We start from the raw sequence: 16,612 nt of genomic DNA, 5'->3' as shown, positions 1-16,612 counted from the left end.
AGGGCAGGGAAATTGGACTCTTTTTGCTCCAGGCCTTGACTCTGAGCCTTAGTGTTAATATGAAGGGATGCATTTTCCATCCAATTAGACTTAATATGGGAAAAAGTCTTCTAAAACCAGAAAAACTCACAAAGTGCTTGCAATAAATCTGTTTAAGAGGGAAAGAAATTCTGAGCTATAACACCGAAGTAATCAAATTCAGAGTAAACATAAGTGGACAAGTGGTTTTACCTCATATTTCAGAATTTTGAGTGGGTTAAAATATTGAATTGTGTTTTCCTAAAAATAATAATTTAATGAGTTTATGGCAAACTGAACTAGAAAATATTGCATTATGTCAGAATTGCAGCGTGTATCACTATAAGTGTATACTAATATTTGTATTTGGTTTGGTTATATATAACTTTGTTGAGATAATGGCATTTGCTGTGTTATAATTTTTAATCAAATACAGACTTTGAAATTGTTGGCTAGGCCTATATCACGAAATCTTGACAACACATCTCTATAACTTACCGTACTTTACCGTATTTGACTTCTATTAACGTTTCTAATATTACACATCGAAGAGTTTTATCATTACAACAAAAGCTACAGATAGTGTGGTTGTTGGCTGGACAGCTAGCTAGGAACGCCTAAAAAACTACAAAAGCTCCCCGTCGCACACTTGTTGATGAAAATGACGTCACAGCCCAAGGACACGGGACAGGAAGAGGCGCAGAAGAAAAAAAAAAAAACAAGATGGCAACTGGTTCAGATCACGGGCTGCAAAGAATAGTTTGGAAAAGTAAGTTCCCTCCCTTATAAAGTGTTTAATCTACATTTAAAATATTGAGAAGCTTTTAAAGTCTTCATAATTGTAAGGGTTTTCAAATACGGGCTCATTATGTTACCTGTTTCTTCAGTTTTAGCTTTGCATCCGGGGATGCCAGTGAGTCTTCAGTGTCATTCTCCCGTACATTTTAGCGGAAGTTTACAAACTTGGATTGGTGGAATATCCATACCCTTGGGTTAAAAGTGTGGCGGTCGTTGTTTATTAAAACTCTCTCAGACTCTTGTGGTTATGAAGGACTCTGGAAACGAGTCTATCTCACGCACTTCTTGAGCCACACCTCAGCTGACTGAATCATTAGCACAACAGTATTCCTACTAAAGCTCAGTTAACCTCACTGTCACAGACCTGCTGTCAAACATGACTTGTGTCTTTTGTTGAGTTTTATCCCCTTGTGTGTCTAGTTTCCCTCCTCGACTGGGTCGATATTGCGTGGAGGTTGTGGTAAACACCATGGGCAGGGGCAACAGTGAGATTTAAACTGAACGTTGGAGTCCATTTTCAATAACAACGCTGTTGTCCACACGTTTTGCATAATGCCCACGCACAGTAAAAGGATTTTTAACAGTAAGAGTCAAACCAAGCTTCATGGACCTTTTGAGAGCGACAAACAGCCTTGTAACAACCTTCTGACAGACAAGTGGTTGAAATGAAAATATAACCCTTTTTAGGAGTCTATTCTTCACTATATAAAAATATTCTCCTTATTAAACAGTAGGTTAAAAGGATAGACTGTAACAATAAGTTAATATGTTTGGCACTGGCCCACATCCTCAGCTCTGCTGCTGTTTAAGTGTGTTGATTTTCATAAAGAGCACTGATCAAGAGTAATTGTAAACTACAGACATTGAACAGCTCTTGAACCACAGAAAGAGAACAAAACTTGGCACAAAAAGTAAGGAAAGTTGTGTTTGGTAGATTTTTTCTTTGTTGTAACTATGCTTCTTGGCAATAAGTCTTATACTGTTGGAAAGCCTGTTTATTACCCTTTTAAATGGTGCCACATTTGTAAAGAACACTCATTTGTGGGATGAGCAGCAGAGCTGAATATATGGGTTGCCCCCATTAAAAATGTGCCAGATCTTCTCTGCCAATGCCAAACAGCTTATTTTGCTGTTGGTATTCACTCTTGTTTTGAGCTTCAGTCAGGTGCCTGATTGGCAGCACCTGTGAGCATGGGCCCTGCTACAGTGGTCAGTAGGTGTCTGCTCCAAGAATCATCATGCCATGTTCGACTGATCTGGATAGGGACCGTGAGATAGGCCAACTTCAAGCTGGTGTTCCGCAAAACCAAGTTGCGACATTGTTTGGAGTGAGCCCTAGTACCACCTCCAAACTGAAAGCCAAGTTCCATGTAACTGGGGATGTCAGAGACAGGCTGCTCACCCACACAACGCCATAGATGCTGTCTGCCATCTGCCCTGTACAGTGAAAACCGAGATTCATCCGTGAAGAGAACGACTCTCCAAAGCGCCAGATGCCATTGATTTTGAGCATTTGCCCACTCAAGTTGGTTACGACGACGAACTGCAGTCAGGTCGAAACCCCAATGAGGACAACGAGCATGTAGATGAGCTTCCCTGAGATGGTTTCTGACAGTTTGTGGAGAAATTCTTTGGTTATGCAAACTGATTGTTGCAACAGCTGGTCTCAGATGATCTTGGAGGTTAAGGTGCTGGATGTGGAGGTCCTGGGCTGGTGTGTTTACACATGGTCTGCACTTGTGAGGCCAGTTGGATTTACTGCCAAATTCTCTGATTTGCCTTTGGAGACGGCTTATGGTAGAGTAATGAACACTCAATTCAAGGGCAACAGCTCTGGTGGACATTCCTGCAGTCAGCATACCAATTGCATGCTCCCTCAAAACTTGCAACATCTGTGGCATTGTGCTGTGTGATAAAACTGCACATTTTAGAGTGGCCTTTCATTGTGGCCAGCCTAAGGCACACCTGTGCAATAATCATGCTGTCAAATCAGCATCTTGATATGCCACACCTGTGAGGAGGATGGATTATCTTGGCAAAGAGAAGTGCTCACTAACACAGATTTAGACAAATTTGTGAACAACATTTGAGAGAAATAGGCCTTTGGTGTACGTAGAAAAAGTCTTAGATCTTTGCGTTCAGCTCATAAAAAATGGGATCAAAAACCAAAAGTGTTGTGTTTATATTTTTGTTCAGTGTAATAAACTTTTAGGAAAAGTTCATTACTGACTGACTCTAAAATTGTATCAGTACTAAGCTGGACATAATAAAATAACTGCCCTGGGTAAATTTTATCCAATGGCTGTTCTAGTGCTAAAATAGCTTGATTTGGATATTCCTGAGTTTTTCAGCAGATGAAGCAATTGATAAATGATAACATAGAAATACATAAAATTGTAGACCCTAAACAATCAGAATTAGACCAATTGTTTTCCTTTTATTTTCAAGTACTGTGCATTTACACGTACAAGAAGTTCAGTTGATAAATTTGGAATTTCCCCTTGTGGGACTAATAAAGGAAAATCTTATCTTATCTTGAATGTTTTGGTGCTATACAACTAACATGAAAGAAGAGGAAAAATAGTTAGAATGCAAGTATAAAATGATATGAAATGTAACCACAAAATTGGAATTGAACAATGAAGGCAATTATTCCACGAAAAAGTGAATTACTTTTATTCAATCAGTTATTATTATGTAAGGAATAAAGTTTAGTAAGAGCTGCACTTATGTTGGTAGAAAGAAAACATACCAGACCAGGCAAATGCTTTATAATCTTTTGACCATTTGAGTTTATGCTTTCCTCTTTAACCTAAAAACTGTTCAGTTTGTCATTTATGATAGTGAATACAGAGTTTTTGAGTTTTTGACAGACAAAAGAAAATAAAATTATTGCTTTGTCCTCTGAGAAAACTGTGAAGAGCATTTTGCATCTGTTATGGACTTCATGAATGAAAATTGCAACCAAACCAGTGGTGTTATCACACGCTAAATAATAACCATGTTTTGATATTTTATATTTATACTCTGTTGATTTTCATGAGTCATTTTTTGTCTCTTTCAGAATTAAAAGAAACAATAGTTGCAGACTGCAGAAAATCTGAAGTATGGAAGGTAGGAAAACTATTCACAATCCCATTAGAGTCCTCAGATTGAGTTTGACAACCTCTAAGAACAGAGAGCTTTTATGACAGTGGTCATCTTATTGTGCTATTGATCCAACTCAAAACCAAGTTGAGTTTTTTGCAGTGCTACTACTTAGCATAACAGCAAAACATTCATGACTGTGACCTCAGCTTTGACTTTACCCTTTTCACAGATATTGATTCTGGATTCCTTCACCACCAAGCTTCTCTCATCATGCTGCAAAATGTCAGATCTTCTGGCAGAGAAAATAACAAGTAATCTCACTTTTGAATACCATTTATAGACATAAAATACTGTATGTTTGGCATTAATATCTGAAGCTGCTCTGTTGAACTTTGCATTGTTTGTCTTAAGTTGTGGAGGATCTGTTCAAAACCAGAGAGCCTGTTCAAGAGATGAAGGCCATCTACTTCATGTCACCAACCACTAAGGTTTCATTTGTACTCTACATCAAAAATACAGCGTTTGGATAGAGGTTTGTCTTCTGAGTTTGGTTAAAATATCTCAAATTTCTTTAATTTAATTTCACAGTGTGTGGATGCCTTTATCGCTGACTTCAAGACTAAGCCCAAATATAAATCAGCATATGTTTATTTCACTGACTGTGAGTCAATAAATTTCCTTTTTTTATCAGAATTATTGTATGAGTAGAACAGGAGAAATCTAAACATTTTTTTCCCTACAGACTGTCCTGATGATCTCTTCAACAACATGAAGCTGTACTGTGCAAAGTACATACGAGTCTGTAAGGAAATAAACATGGCCTTCATGCCACAAGAGGCACAAGTGAGTGTTAACAAAGTGTTTTTTGAAATGCTTCATTTCCTCTTTTTTAGTTACAGGCTTTCAGATTTTCAGGAAACTTGTTTTAGTGTATCATGTCACGTTGCTGTTGGGAGGAAGAGTTCTGCTGTGTCTGGAGTTGATATTATGTGGGTGTTGGCTGTTTTAAGCAATGCTGTAATGGCTCAACAACCTTTGTTAAAATCTCAGTAACACTAACTGGTTGTTTTCTTCATTCTTAAAACCTCAATCAACCTAGTTTATCAATTGTTTTGAGATTTTTTTCAAGTTAAAATACACTTTTATTCTCTTTCAGTACCTTTGAATACAACTGTGAGGTCCCTAATATCGTGTTAAATAGATCAACATTCTTTTTTTTACACTGTTTTGCTGAATGCTTTCAGGTGTTCACATGTGATAATCCAGGGGCTTTCCGGAGCATCTACAGTCCCAAGAGTCAGGACAAAAAGAAGACACTGGAAACGATTGCAGACCAGCTAGTCACACTCTGCGCCACATTGGACGAGTACCCAGGGGTCAGATACAAGAAGTAAGCCAAGAAAGATTTAGTTTCTCAGCTTACAGCAAACCCTTAATCCCCTGCGCAGACTGAAAGCTTTGATGAGAAATGCTTGAACCAAAAACATAGTCAGTATTACCAGGCTCTGCGAGGAAATAAATGAAATAAAATCCAGTAATGGACAGCTACTCACTTTGTCCTAGTGAGGAAGTACTTCAACAAAATTGAGACAGAGATAAAAGGAAGAGGAGTGTATAACTTTTCTATTATTACATGTAGTACAATTTTGTTGTGCATACATTATATTTTATATTCGAATAAATGCACATAAATGTCAGGAAAATCAGAAGTTCCTTTTTCATAACCAGAGACAGCAACATGGAGAATGCCAAGACCCTGGCAGAGCTGGTGGACACCAAGCTGGCCAGCCACTACGAAATGGATGACAGCAGCAAGAAAAAGGTGAGACAGCTGCTGGAAAGAATGTTGTTATAATAAACAAGGTCTTAGCCCAAGGCAGTAAACTGAACCTTGAAATACAGGCAGTTCAACAAAAGGTGAAACATCAGGAACTTTTAATAGATAAGTAAAAAATATACACTTTTGTATGGAGCAGATTAATGTTGCATTTTACAAGAATTTCAAGTAAAAATAATTGCCAGTGTTTTCTTAGTAGCATCTAAACAGCATGTCAGAAAGAAAAGAAGAAAAGGACAGGCTGCTTTTGAAAAAAAAACAACAAAACACAATTTGCCACAAAAAACAGGATTAAATTTGATCGTTTTCATGAGTAAAATTCTGTCTTTAGGGAAAGACCCAGGCTCAGCTGCTGATTGTGGAGCGAGGCTTTGACCCTGTCAGCCCCATCCTGCATGAGCTGACCTACCAGGCCATGGCTTACGATCTTATTGACATCCAGGACAACATCTACAAGTAACAAAAGTTTTACCAACAGCATCTCACCACATTTATATGCACACTGCAGACTTATTGCACAGTTCTTTGTCCAGGTACAAGGGTAAAGATGGTTCTGAGAAGCAAGCCCTACTGAATGAGGAGGACATGCTCTGGGTCGAGCTGAGGCACAAGCACATTGCAGACGTCTCCGGGTAAGTGTGAAAACTTGGAGTGATAAAGTAAACCATTGCTGTTACATTTATTGCAACATTTATCACAGCCATTTTTTCTTACAATAGAGAAATCCCCAAGATGGTAAAGGAAATATCAGCCAGTAAGAAGCAGCCGGATGGGAAGGTACAGTGCTAAGGGCTAGTTGTAGTTGCTGTCTTAATCTCTTTATTTTGAATTTATCATGACAAAATATTTATCTGTTTTACCAGATCACAATAAGCAATTTGGCCCAAATGATGAAGAAGATGCCCTCTTTCCGTAAACAGCTGACTGAGGTATGAAGCGTACATATAGAAAAGGAAAGCAATATTTTTCCAAATCAGTACTGGCTGCCTGTGACAGTTAGAGTTAAGTCTCAGGTCCTCCTCATATTTGAAGCCAGGGTGATGCTATAATACGTATTTATTTGCAGAGGTTGAGAAAGTTCACGACTATCTTACTCAAGTTAAAGGTACAGTTACTCTGGTTAAAATTGACTTAAGTAAAAGTAAAAGTTCTGGCCTATAAATCTACTCAAGTAAAAGTAAAAAGTAAATCATTTGAAGTTTTCTTTAAGTATTGAGTAGCTACTGAGGACTGTTACAGTAAAATATGATCTGTTCTTATTGGCAAGAACAACAAGAGCATAAATCTCCAACCAGGTTGTTCAGGTTATGTCACACCTCTATAATAAAGTTAATTACCCAGTAAAATTGACAGTGTTATTTAGACTTATATAGAGTTGAGTTTAACACTTGGAAAGTGTTAAAATTGGTTCACACTACATATAATTATAGTTAAACACTTTAAGTGTTGAATATTTTACAGTATGACAGAGCTGCAGTAACTCTTGAAAATCTGTGGCAAGGTGGGTCTCCTCTGGTAAGAACAAAGCACAGAGCCAGCCTCAGAGCAAGGCAATGCATACTGATGAAGAGTATGCTCTATGCATCCTTTAGGAACATGTAAAGTCACAGGCGACAACCCTAACTCAGAGGATAACTTCACTCACAGTGCAAATGTGTGTCACATAAAAACATCACCCCAGATTTTAAATTGCAGTGGGCAGAGCTTGGATCATTTGTCTCTTTACAGAGTTGAACTAACATCATTTCACTCCAAGTGGAGTTAAAATTAAACTTGGGGGGTTGAAATCAGGCATGAAATTTTTAACCCTGAAATATCAACACTCCAGTGTTTGTTTTGTTCAACAGCTGTTTTGGGATGTAGTGTGGAATCATTCTCTCTCTATGTGCTACTGAAGTGTTAATAGAGGTAGAAAAATAGAAGAGTATAATACTCAACTAAAGTACATTCACTCAGGGTAAAACTTACTTATGTAGAAGTAAAAGTACTGATTTAAAATGTACTAAAAAACTACAAGTACGGCCAAAAATCTACTCAACTACAGTAATTTCAGTAAATGTAATGAGTTACTTTCCCTCCCTGCTAATTTGGTACTAGTGCCCCTTAAACTTAAATTCTTTTGTGTTTTCATTTCTCATTAAATCTCAAACATCTGCATCCCCTTACAAGTCCAGATAAACACTTTATTACAAGACATTAAAAGTAAAACTTAAAATATCTCATTTAGAGAAAACTTAGTTCATTTTTCTCTTCATATTGATTTCATATTCTTGGCCTCTTTTAGACCACAAAATGTGGCATTTTAAAAGGGATCTATAGACTTTTCAGAGCCACTCTTATTTATCTAATCCAACATACTGTACTTGCACTCGTTGCAACTGAGTTTAACTTATTATTTTTCATTTTATGTATTTCATTTTTACTCTTACTTTGCTCTTTATCGCATCAAATAGGTTATCACCCTCCACCTTTCCCTTTTCTACTTCTTTTCTACTATTTAGACAAATTTTATTCATTCAGCTTTTGTCCATTTGACCATGAGGGAACCTGCTCTTCATTCTGTCATTAGGACAACCAACACACTGCTGACTTAAAAGTAAACATAATTTATAGTTATACATAATTTCCTTCCCACTTGTAATTATGGACCTAAAATACTATTATGCACTGCCTGGGTGTGGTGCCTGCAAAGCCTGGCATCATCTAGGGTTTACTTCATCATGCCATTTGTGGCAAAACTGACTAAAATAGCAGAGATTCATGGCTTCCTTGATAAGTGTTTTATTAAGAAGCGATACACATGTCCTGTTCATTGACATTTCTCTTGTTTAATTTTAGAAAACTATCCATCTGCAGCTGGCAGAGGACTGTATGAAACATTACTCAAACAACGTGGAGAAACTCTGCAAAGCAGAACAGGTGGGTCCATGCTCCATCGTCCATTTGAGTGAAACTTAATACATTTTAAAAGAGTGAAGGGTTTAGCTATGTTTTCAGCTCATATAAAGACTAAAACACTTTCTCTTTATTTACAGGACCTTGCTGTTGGTGCAGATGTGGAAGGCGTTAAGGTGAGGGATCCTATGAGGACCCTGCTGCCTGTGCTGCTCCACCCGTACAACACCCACGACAAGATTCGAGCTGTGCTGCTCTACATCTTCAGCCTCAGTGGTACAAAAGTCTTCTCCATCAGCAGAGTGGATCCCTGTCATTTTAAAGAATTTAGTATTTATTTTGACAGAATATATCAGAATGTTTTTCCAGTTTTCTCAGACTAAATTACACACATAAAACACAACAGATTTGTGAATACTGAATCCACAGGTCAGGGTGTCATTTTACAGTTTAAATCCATGTATGACTTCTTCCAAAATTATCCATAAACTGACATAACTCATGTAGTTTTCTGTCTAAGACGCTACTTTAAGAATAATATGATAACTCTATTGATATAGCACTTCTCAAGCACAGGTTATGAAACTTCCTTTTGATTCAAAACATAAAGAGACAGAACAAAAAATTAAAGCAGATAAAAAGATAAAAATTAGATTAAGATGGGATGCAGCCTAGATAAACTGCTGTCAGTTTTTTCAAATTTTTTTTTTTGTTTGTTTTTTGTGTGTGAACAGGAACAACGGATGAGAACTTGAGCAAACTCATCCAGCATGTGAAGATCGAGGATGAACAAGAGTTCATCCTGAACTGGAAGGAACTTGGAGTTCCTATCATCACATCGGTATGTGACATAGAAGAAAGCTGTGCAAAGGAAACACCCTCATAATCTAATTGATTTTTTGTGTTTTTGAAAGGTAAGGTCTGCAGATTGGTTTTTGTATTGTTTTATTTTTTGATAATTCCTCCTAAAATATTTTTATTTAATTTGGAGAAAGTTCTGAAATTATATATTATGGCCCCATTTTTATGCCTCAAGAATGTGACATTATAAAAAGGGGTATACAGACATTGAATAGCTAGTATATGTTTAAACTCAGGACTCTTAAAAAAGCAGAATCAGTCCTGGATGAATCAAACCATCCGCATTTGATGGATTCGATTGCTCCCATCTGACTGCAGATACGTTCTTCTCCTTCCAACATGCCAGACAGAGTAAAAAAAAAAATACCAACACCCATTAGTCTTTTTTTGCATTTTCTTTAATTCATTTCTATAGCCTCTAAAATGGTCTGGGTTATACTGTAAGTTTAAGCAAATTACTCATGATGGATCAAAAACATATCAATGATCTGGATATGTTTGTTGATTTATTTAAGGATCACCATCAGCAGCTACTAAGGTAGCAACACACTTTCCTGAAGTCACCTCATTAAACAAAAAACATAAAATGACATAACTAGAGACTTCATTTAAACTATAAAGTTCTTAAAATTAGATAGTTATAAACTATCGTATACAATTATTGCATCAGTTGTGCTTACTACTGCTTTCACTTGCAGTAGAATGTAGTGGAATACAGTAATTTCCCTTTTAAGGGGTTTCTTTTTCTATGTTGTGTGTATCATCTATTCACTTGTCTCTCAGTCTCAGATGAATCCTGCTTTTAGTTTCATTTGCTTTTGTTTCCAGCCCAGTTTCTTTTCTCGAAAACCGACCAGGAGGGATCGTTCCCATGAAGAGAAGTACAACCTCTCCAGATGGACTCCTGTTATAAAAGATGTGATGGAGGTCAGTGAGAGATTATCGTGTTGTGTAATATCTTTGCAGGTATCATTTCTGTACATCACAAAGAATTTATGCCTTTTTTAAATTCGATATGCAAACAGCTCTCTTGATACCGATTTAAGGCTGTTTTTTTACATTTTGATTATCTCAACACAAGGGTTAAACACAGTGGATAGCTTCATTTATGAAAAACTCTAGACAAGGGTTTTTGGTTGTAGCTTTGAAGCGGGTACGGTATATGGGATAGGAAAGAAAAAAACAGGAAGAAGCAGTTAACATATGTAATGTACATGCAGCTGGATCTGGGTCACTGTGCTAACACAGCCCACCTCTGAAAAGCATTTGTGAGGAAAAAAAAAAGAAAGAATTGTGAAACCACAATAAGAGGAGGCTATCAGATCCAGGTCATCTGATAGCCAATGTCACGCATATGTTTGTGTTGTTCTGTTCTGCTTCTTACATTTATAAAAGGCAACATCTTTGCATCTATAGGGTACAATAATGAACCACTTTTGTGTTGATCCCTGGGGATGATCCTTATGTTGCAGCAACGTGCCTCTGCACTAATCATCAGATGTTTTATTGTGCTAGCTGAAAAGGATGCCATTTAAGAGGTTACCAGGTGAGAATATGTTTTGTGTAGAAGCACAGGCCATTGTCACCTGTTGTCTTGCTAACATTTCCTCTTCTAAAAAAGAAACAAAGCACGAGCAGTGCTCTAAGTGCTTTTTGCTCTGAAGCTCTGCTGCCTAGTCCAGTTCCCAGGCATGGTTAAACAACAAAAAAGAGTTAGTTCAGGTCTTCTTGCTTGTTCTTGATGTGACTAAACCCGAGTCATTTTATTACAAATGTTTGATTAAAGAAACAAAAATGTAGTCTGTCCCTCACCAGTTGTTAGGGTTCATGGTTTATTAGTGGGATTTAAATCTGTTTATTTTAATATCAAAAAGAGGCTGAAAAGTAGATGTAGGGTACCAGATAGCCTAGCAGTAATGTCCCATGTAGAGAGACTATGGTCCTCAATCAGGCAGCTGAGGCTCAACCCCAACCCCCAGTACTTTACCCCATGTCATACCCCACTTTCTCTCTCATCCTGGTTTTTGACTTTATCCACCATTGTTCTCTTGTATCAAGGCATAAAATACTCTGAACTGACTAATCTGAAACTTAATAAGCTCTTCTTACCTTTCCTCTCTTGTTATTATGACCTTAAAGTCATTTCTGGTAAGCCCATACCACCACAGCACCTGGTTTCCTGTAAACCTTTTTGAACAGTTTCCTGCTGCAGGAAACTTTCTTGTTTTTTTACTTCTTAGAGTTGATTTAAGCCAATCTTCTCATATTCTACAGTGTAGTTGTTTGTTGGTGAGAAGCTCAAGCCAAGTGTTTAACATGGTGTAAAACACAAATGAAAGGAATGAAAATAACAACATGTAGAGGGAGAGGCAGTTAAAGTAGGGAGTCAATAAACCTTTTAAAATAGAAGAAAAAGAATGAAAGACATGATTTGATAATATGACAAAATGATGCGATTTAATTAAAAAAAAAATACATGAAGACAACATCACATGGTCTGTCTTCAGCTGTGTTTTAACACCCTTAATAAATCTAGTAATTAGCAGCATAGCTTTGTCATGGACAAATCATTCAGGACCACTTATGGGGTTTGGTTCTTGGACACAGAGGGTTTTTTTTTCTACAAATATTAGACATTTCCATTGAAGTAACTGTGAAACCTTTGTTTCACTTTCAGCAATAATACCCCACAAAACATCTGCTTTAATCTTGTTTTATTTGTTTGGTGTTGAACAATTTTTAAAATACCGCTGAGCAGTTGAACTCCAAAATTGTTAATTTGAATCCTTAAAGTCCCTGTGAAGTGAAATCCAAACTTTGTGTCTTAACACACTAGATATGTTGGAATTTAGGAACATGTGACTAAATTTGTGATTTAGACCATTAGAAAGTTGTTCACCTTTTTCCAGGCTTGGTTTTATTTTGAGCAGGGCAAATATAGGAGCCCATGATATCAATAGTCTTGATGGGGAATAACCCTGCCCCACTAACGCTACAACTTATAAAATCACAGAGCAGTTCATCTTAGTCCAGTCTGTCGTTAGCTTAGGTAACTGCCTTCATTAAAAGTTAACAGCCAGTTAAATGCTGTTTTTACTCACAGTGAGGTAATTTTACCAAATCCTTCAGCCACGGTGTCATATGGGTCATAACAGAGAGATTTGTACCGGAAAACAATAAATTAAATTTCCAACTTCTGTCTCTCTGTCGTGGCACAGAGCAGAATTGCTCTGATCAGGAGCATTTTTTAAAATCTGAGCTTGTCTAATTTTTTGTGGGTGGGTGTGACTTTTTCCTGAGATTTTCATGATTTTAAAGCTTTATTTCATAAACTTAGAGATGTTTTTCATGCCTGCAATTTGGCCTGGTGGTTCATAACACAGCGACCTGCCATACAACAAATCTAAAAAAAAGATGTTTTTTGTCACTTTAAAGGGACTTTAATTTTCTCTATAGGTTGTAGATTGAGATTAGAATAGCTTCCCATAAGCATGGGCTAAAATGAGTGTTCAAGTATTTTATTTGTATCCTTCATAGCAACTTCTATATATGACTGATAAATTGAACTTGTTGCTTTCAGGATGCCGTGGAGAACAAACTGGACACCAGAGAGTGGCCGCACCAGTCTGAGTGTCCTGCTGCCTGGAACGGCTCAGGAGCAGTCAGGTACAGTAATCTGGGTCGATGGTGTCTGATCTACATAATTTCTTCTGAGTTTTTCTCATTAACCAGCTCAGTATCTACATTAAAAAAGCCCATTGCCATGTCCAAGCTGTGGCAGACTCAGGATGTTTAAGGGGCAGGGGTGAAAATAATCCACCTTGGTAATACAATAGACGAGGACCTGTGAATTTTTAACTATCTATTTTACAAATAAACAGGAGTATATTAGTGAAAATTAACTTAATACTGAGAAGATTATGGCATTTTATTGTATTTTCTCCACTACCAGACACATGCTCTTAAGGGCAATAGTTCCCAAAATGCTTTCCAGAAAAAAACAAAACAAAACAAAAAAAACCCACAGAGACACATGTAATATGATTTAAAGAGGAAAATTTTGTCCAGTGTTGTAAAATGCTGTTGTTTTGGGGGTCATCGGCTAAAAAGTTTGGCAGCCTCAACTGTAGAGGACACTTTATCAAACTTTGTCCACTGAAAGGGAAGCCACTTACATTTTGTCCACTGAGAGGATACTCTATAGGGCACTTCTCTGGTTAATCTACCATAACGGTGTCCAAGAAGGCACTTTTGTGGCCCTTTTTGATCATTAGGGCACCAATGGGGAAGTGTAGCATTTATACATCTTACAAGTTAGAATACCACATAAGATTTCAGTATATATATATTCTATGGCACAGACAATACTCACAAGTGGTTCTTTTTCTTTTCTTTCTTCCTTTTAGACAGACAGGCAATAGAAAAGTGATTAGTTAGCGCCCCCTGGTGATAAATTGTAGTACTACTTTCAATCTTATGTTAGAAGTGGTACTGTACTTGTTTAGTCAAATCTGAGTATCTGTCAGTCCCCAGCTTCCTGTTTTTCATGCCAGATGTTATATCACACCTTGAATATTTGTCCTTTTTTAACACGCACTAATTTCTGTTTCACAGTGCCCGTCAGAAGCACAAAGGCAGTGCTCAGGATGATCGCCGGACAGGCTCACGCCTCATCATCTTTATTCTGGGAGGAATGTGTTACTCTGAGATGCGCTGTGCCTACGAGGTCACCCAGGCTGTAAAATCCTGCGAGGTTATCATAGGTGAGCATTAAAAAAAAGAATACACAGATTATAGATTATACATCCTGTGTCACTGGGCATACATATGTGTATATGTTTTATTGTACATATTGTTTATTGTGTGCTGTTAGAGTGTGAGTGTTTTTCATTTTTGCAGCTGTGTATTGCTGCCATTCTTGGGCAGGTGTCCCATGTAAAAGAGGATCTCTGGTCTCAGTGGGACTATCCCAACCAAATAAAAGATCGATAAATAAATAATAGATTAATAAAAGCTAAATAAAATATTTGTTTTCTCAAGATGTTGTGCTTACTTACCATGCAAAGGCTATTTCTGTAGTTCTGGAATTCCAGCTGTAGACTTGTGGCTGTTTGATTGTAAACTACAGATGGGTTTGATTCAGAAGTACTACGTAAAGTGGTGAACCTGCAGCGAACTTATTTTTATTTTCAACTTTTTGATGCCACCTGCTGGAGCTAGTAAGTCTTGCAAAATCTGATTATTTTCACATTTAAGAGCAAGTTGTATACTATATTTTCACTACAGGGTCTACTCACATTTTGACCCCCACCAGTCTCCTGGAGGACATCAAGGCACTGAGCAAAGGACCCATGGAGACTTTTACGATCGAGGAAAGAAGCACTGCCTGAGATGTCAGTTTCCCTTGGCCTTCTACAGCTCTCATCCTTCAGCACAATGCACTCATCTCAACTTCCTCAAAGGAAGCCTGAAGGGAATTTTACCTTACACTCTTCTTTAATACTTCATACATACTATTTTTTCAACCAGGTGCACATTTCTAACAGGCATGAGGGCATACTTTCTTCTTATTTGGTCATTTGAGAAAGTTTCTTTTTGCAGAAAGAAGAATAGCTTAGAATAAAGTAGATCAAATGAGAAGTGAATGTACCACATCCCATTATGAGCAATTTAAGTACAAATTTTCTAATCTGCATGTTTGTGGCTGCATTTGTCCATTAATGTAATAACTGGTTGTATTACCCTTTAAAATGACCTCTGAACCTTTGACAGACTCAGAGTTGGAGGAAAGCGGTTAAAACTTAATGTATATATTGTATGTAAGCACTGAGGCCTTGCTGTGTTATTCTATGTTGTCACTACTGTTTATAAGCAATATAATTTTAAAGAGTGTTTCTAACAAAGAGTATTTACCTTTCTCTTGAATTGAACAACTGACTAATAAATGGATGAAGTGGTTCAAATCCTGCCTTGGCTCGATTTACAGTTAACCTAATTTAGGCAGCCTTTGTGTAGCTAAAGGAACTGAATCTAAGACCTTTTAGCATGAGTGTCTTTAAACTTGCTATTGATGTGAATTGGATTTTCATGTAAACAGTAGCTATAAAAAGTCAATACATCCATGTTAATATGCCATATTTTTGTGATGTAAAGAAATTAGGTTAAGATGTTACTTTTAAAACTTTTTCCACCTTTAATAATTACAATTAAACTGAACAACAACAAAAATACTTTACGAGGAATTAAAATAAAATGAAATAACAGAAACCTCGTTGCATAAATATGCAATACAATACATATATATTATATACTTAACATGTATGTCCATGTGTTCGATTAGCAAGACAGAAGCCTTTTCTTTCATAGGGAGTCATCAAGCCCAGCAAAACCATTAAGTCTCCTAAAAGCATACAAGAAAAAGTGTTATGGTTTATTGACATCAAAGTTGTATTAACAGTTCCAACTTGCCATAAAAACCTACTGGTATCTGCTAGAAAGCTGAAGATGGAGGGTCGATTTTCACCTTTTTCTGTGACAGCATACATTCAGATCTTAAAAAAAAAAAAAAAAAAAAAAAAAGGCCCCACCAGAAGAATAAAGAAGTTTGGCAGTTCTGACAGACACCTATCCAAAAATATTTAATGTTATGATAAAATCAAAATATGCTTTAATGAGGTATTGGTCTAGGGGTGTGCATTTTATGCACCCAGTTTTTTATTTATTAATTTATTTTTAGATTTTTCTTTTTTTTTTTTTATTTTATATTGATACCTCCCAAAAGATTTGGGTTGTTTTTTAACTTAAATGTATGTTATGATGCTAAAGGTGGTGAAAGTTTTGGAATGATACAGAATATCTTGGCCTCATTTTTTACATTAAAAATATGGCATTTTAACAGGGATGTGTAGACCTTTTATAGCCACCAAAGTTCTATAGTGAAGATATTATTTTGCCCCTTAAAGAAATAAAATAGAAAATTCAGGGGGTGCAGATGGCCCAGCAGTAGGGTAACTCCCGTGTACACAAGATGATCGGGGTTCAAGTCTGGCTTGCAGCGCCTATCCCGAATGTCTCTTCCCCAATGTCTCCTCTCTGTTTCTGAATCTTTCCACT

The 16,612-nt window shown here is 37.0% G+C and overlaps 1 protein-coding gene across 1 annotated transcript; it reads left to right on the top strand.

The window, feature by feature from the left end:
- The first annotated feature begins 698 nt into the window (after positions 1 to 698).
- Positions 699 to 15,462, top strand: stxbp3 (syntaxin binding protein 3). Its single transcript, XM_041791525.1, has 19 exons — positions 699 to 787; positions 3,881 to 3,930; positions 4,136 to 4,217; positions 4,318 to 4,394; positions 4,495 to 4,567; positions 4,649 to 4,749; positions 5,151 to 5,296; positions 5,635 to 5,728; positions 6,075 to 6,199; positions 6,277 to 6,375; positions 6,463 to 6,520; positions 6,607 to 6,672; positions 8,582 to 8,662; positions 8,779 to 8,914; positions 9,373 to 9,479; positions 10,328 to 10,426; positions 13,080 to 13,165; positions 14,114 to 14,262; positions 14,786 to 15,462. Exons 1-19 carry the CDS (start codon positions 742 to 744, stop codon positions 14,887 to 14,889), a joined length of 1,779 nt encoding a protein of 592 aa, XP_041647459.1. The 5' UTR covers positions 699 to 741; the 3' UTR covers positions 14,890 to 15,462.
- The last annotated feature ends 1,150 nt before the right edge of the window (positions 15,463 to 16,612 follow it).

Source organism: Cheilinus undulatus, linkage group 7 (assembly GCF_018320785.1).
Source record: "Cheilinus undulatus linkage group 7, ASM1832078v1, whole genome shotgun sequence".
NCBI classification, from domain to species: Eukaryota; Metazoa; Chordata; class Actinopteri; order Labriformes; family Labridae; genus Cheilinus; species Cheilinus undulatus.
This window is presented reverse-complemented; position numbering and strand designations above follow the sequence as displayed.

Coding starts and splice junctions, on each gene's coding strand:
- stxbp3 (XM_041791525.1), top strand. CDS start 742: ATGGCAACTGGTTCAGATCACGGGCTGCAAAGAATAGTTTGGAAAA. Junction 10,427..13,079: donor TTATAAAAGATGTGATGGAG/GTCAGTGAGAGA, acceptor TGTTGCTTTCAG/GATGCCGTGGAGAACAAACT. Junction 14,263..14,785: donor ATCCTGCGAGGTTATCATAG/GTGAGCATTAAA, acceptor TTTTCACTACAG/GGTCTACTCACATTTTGACC.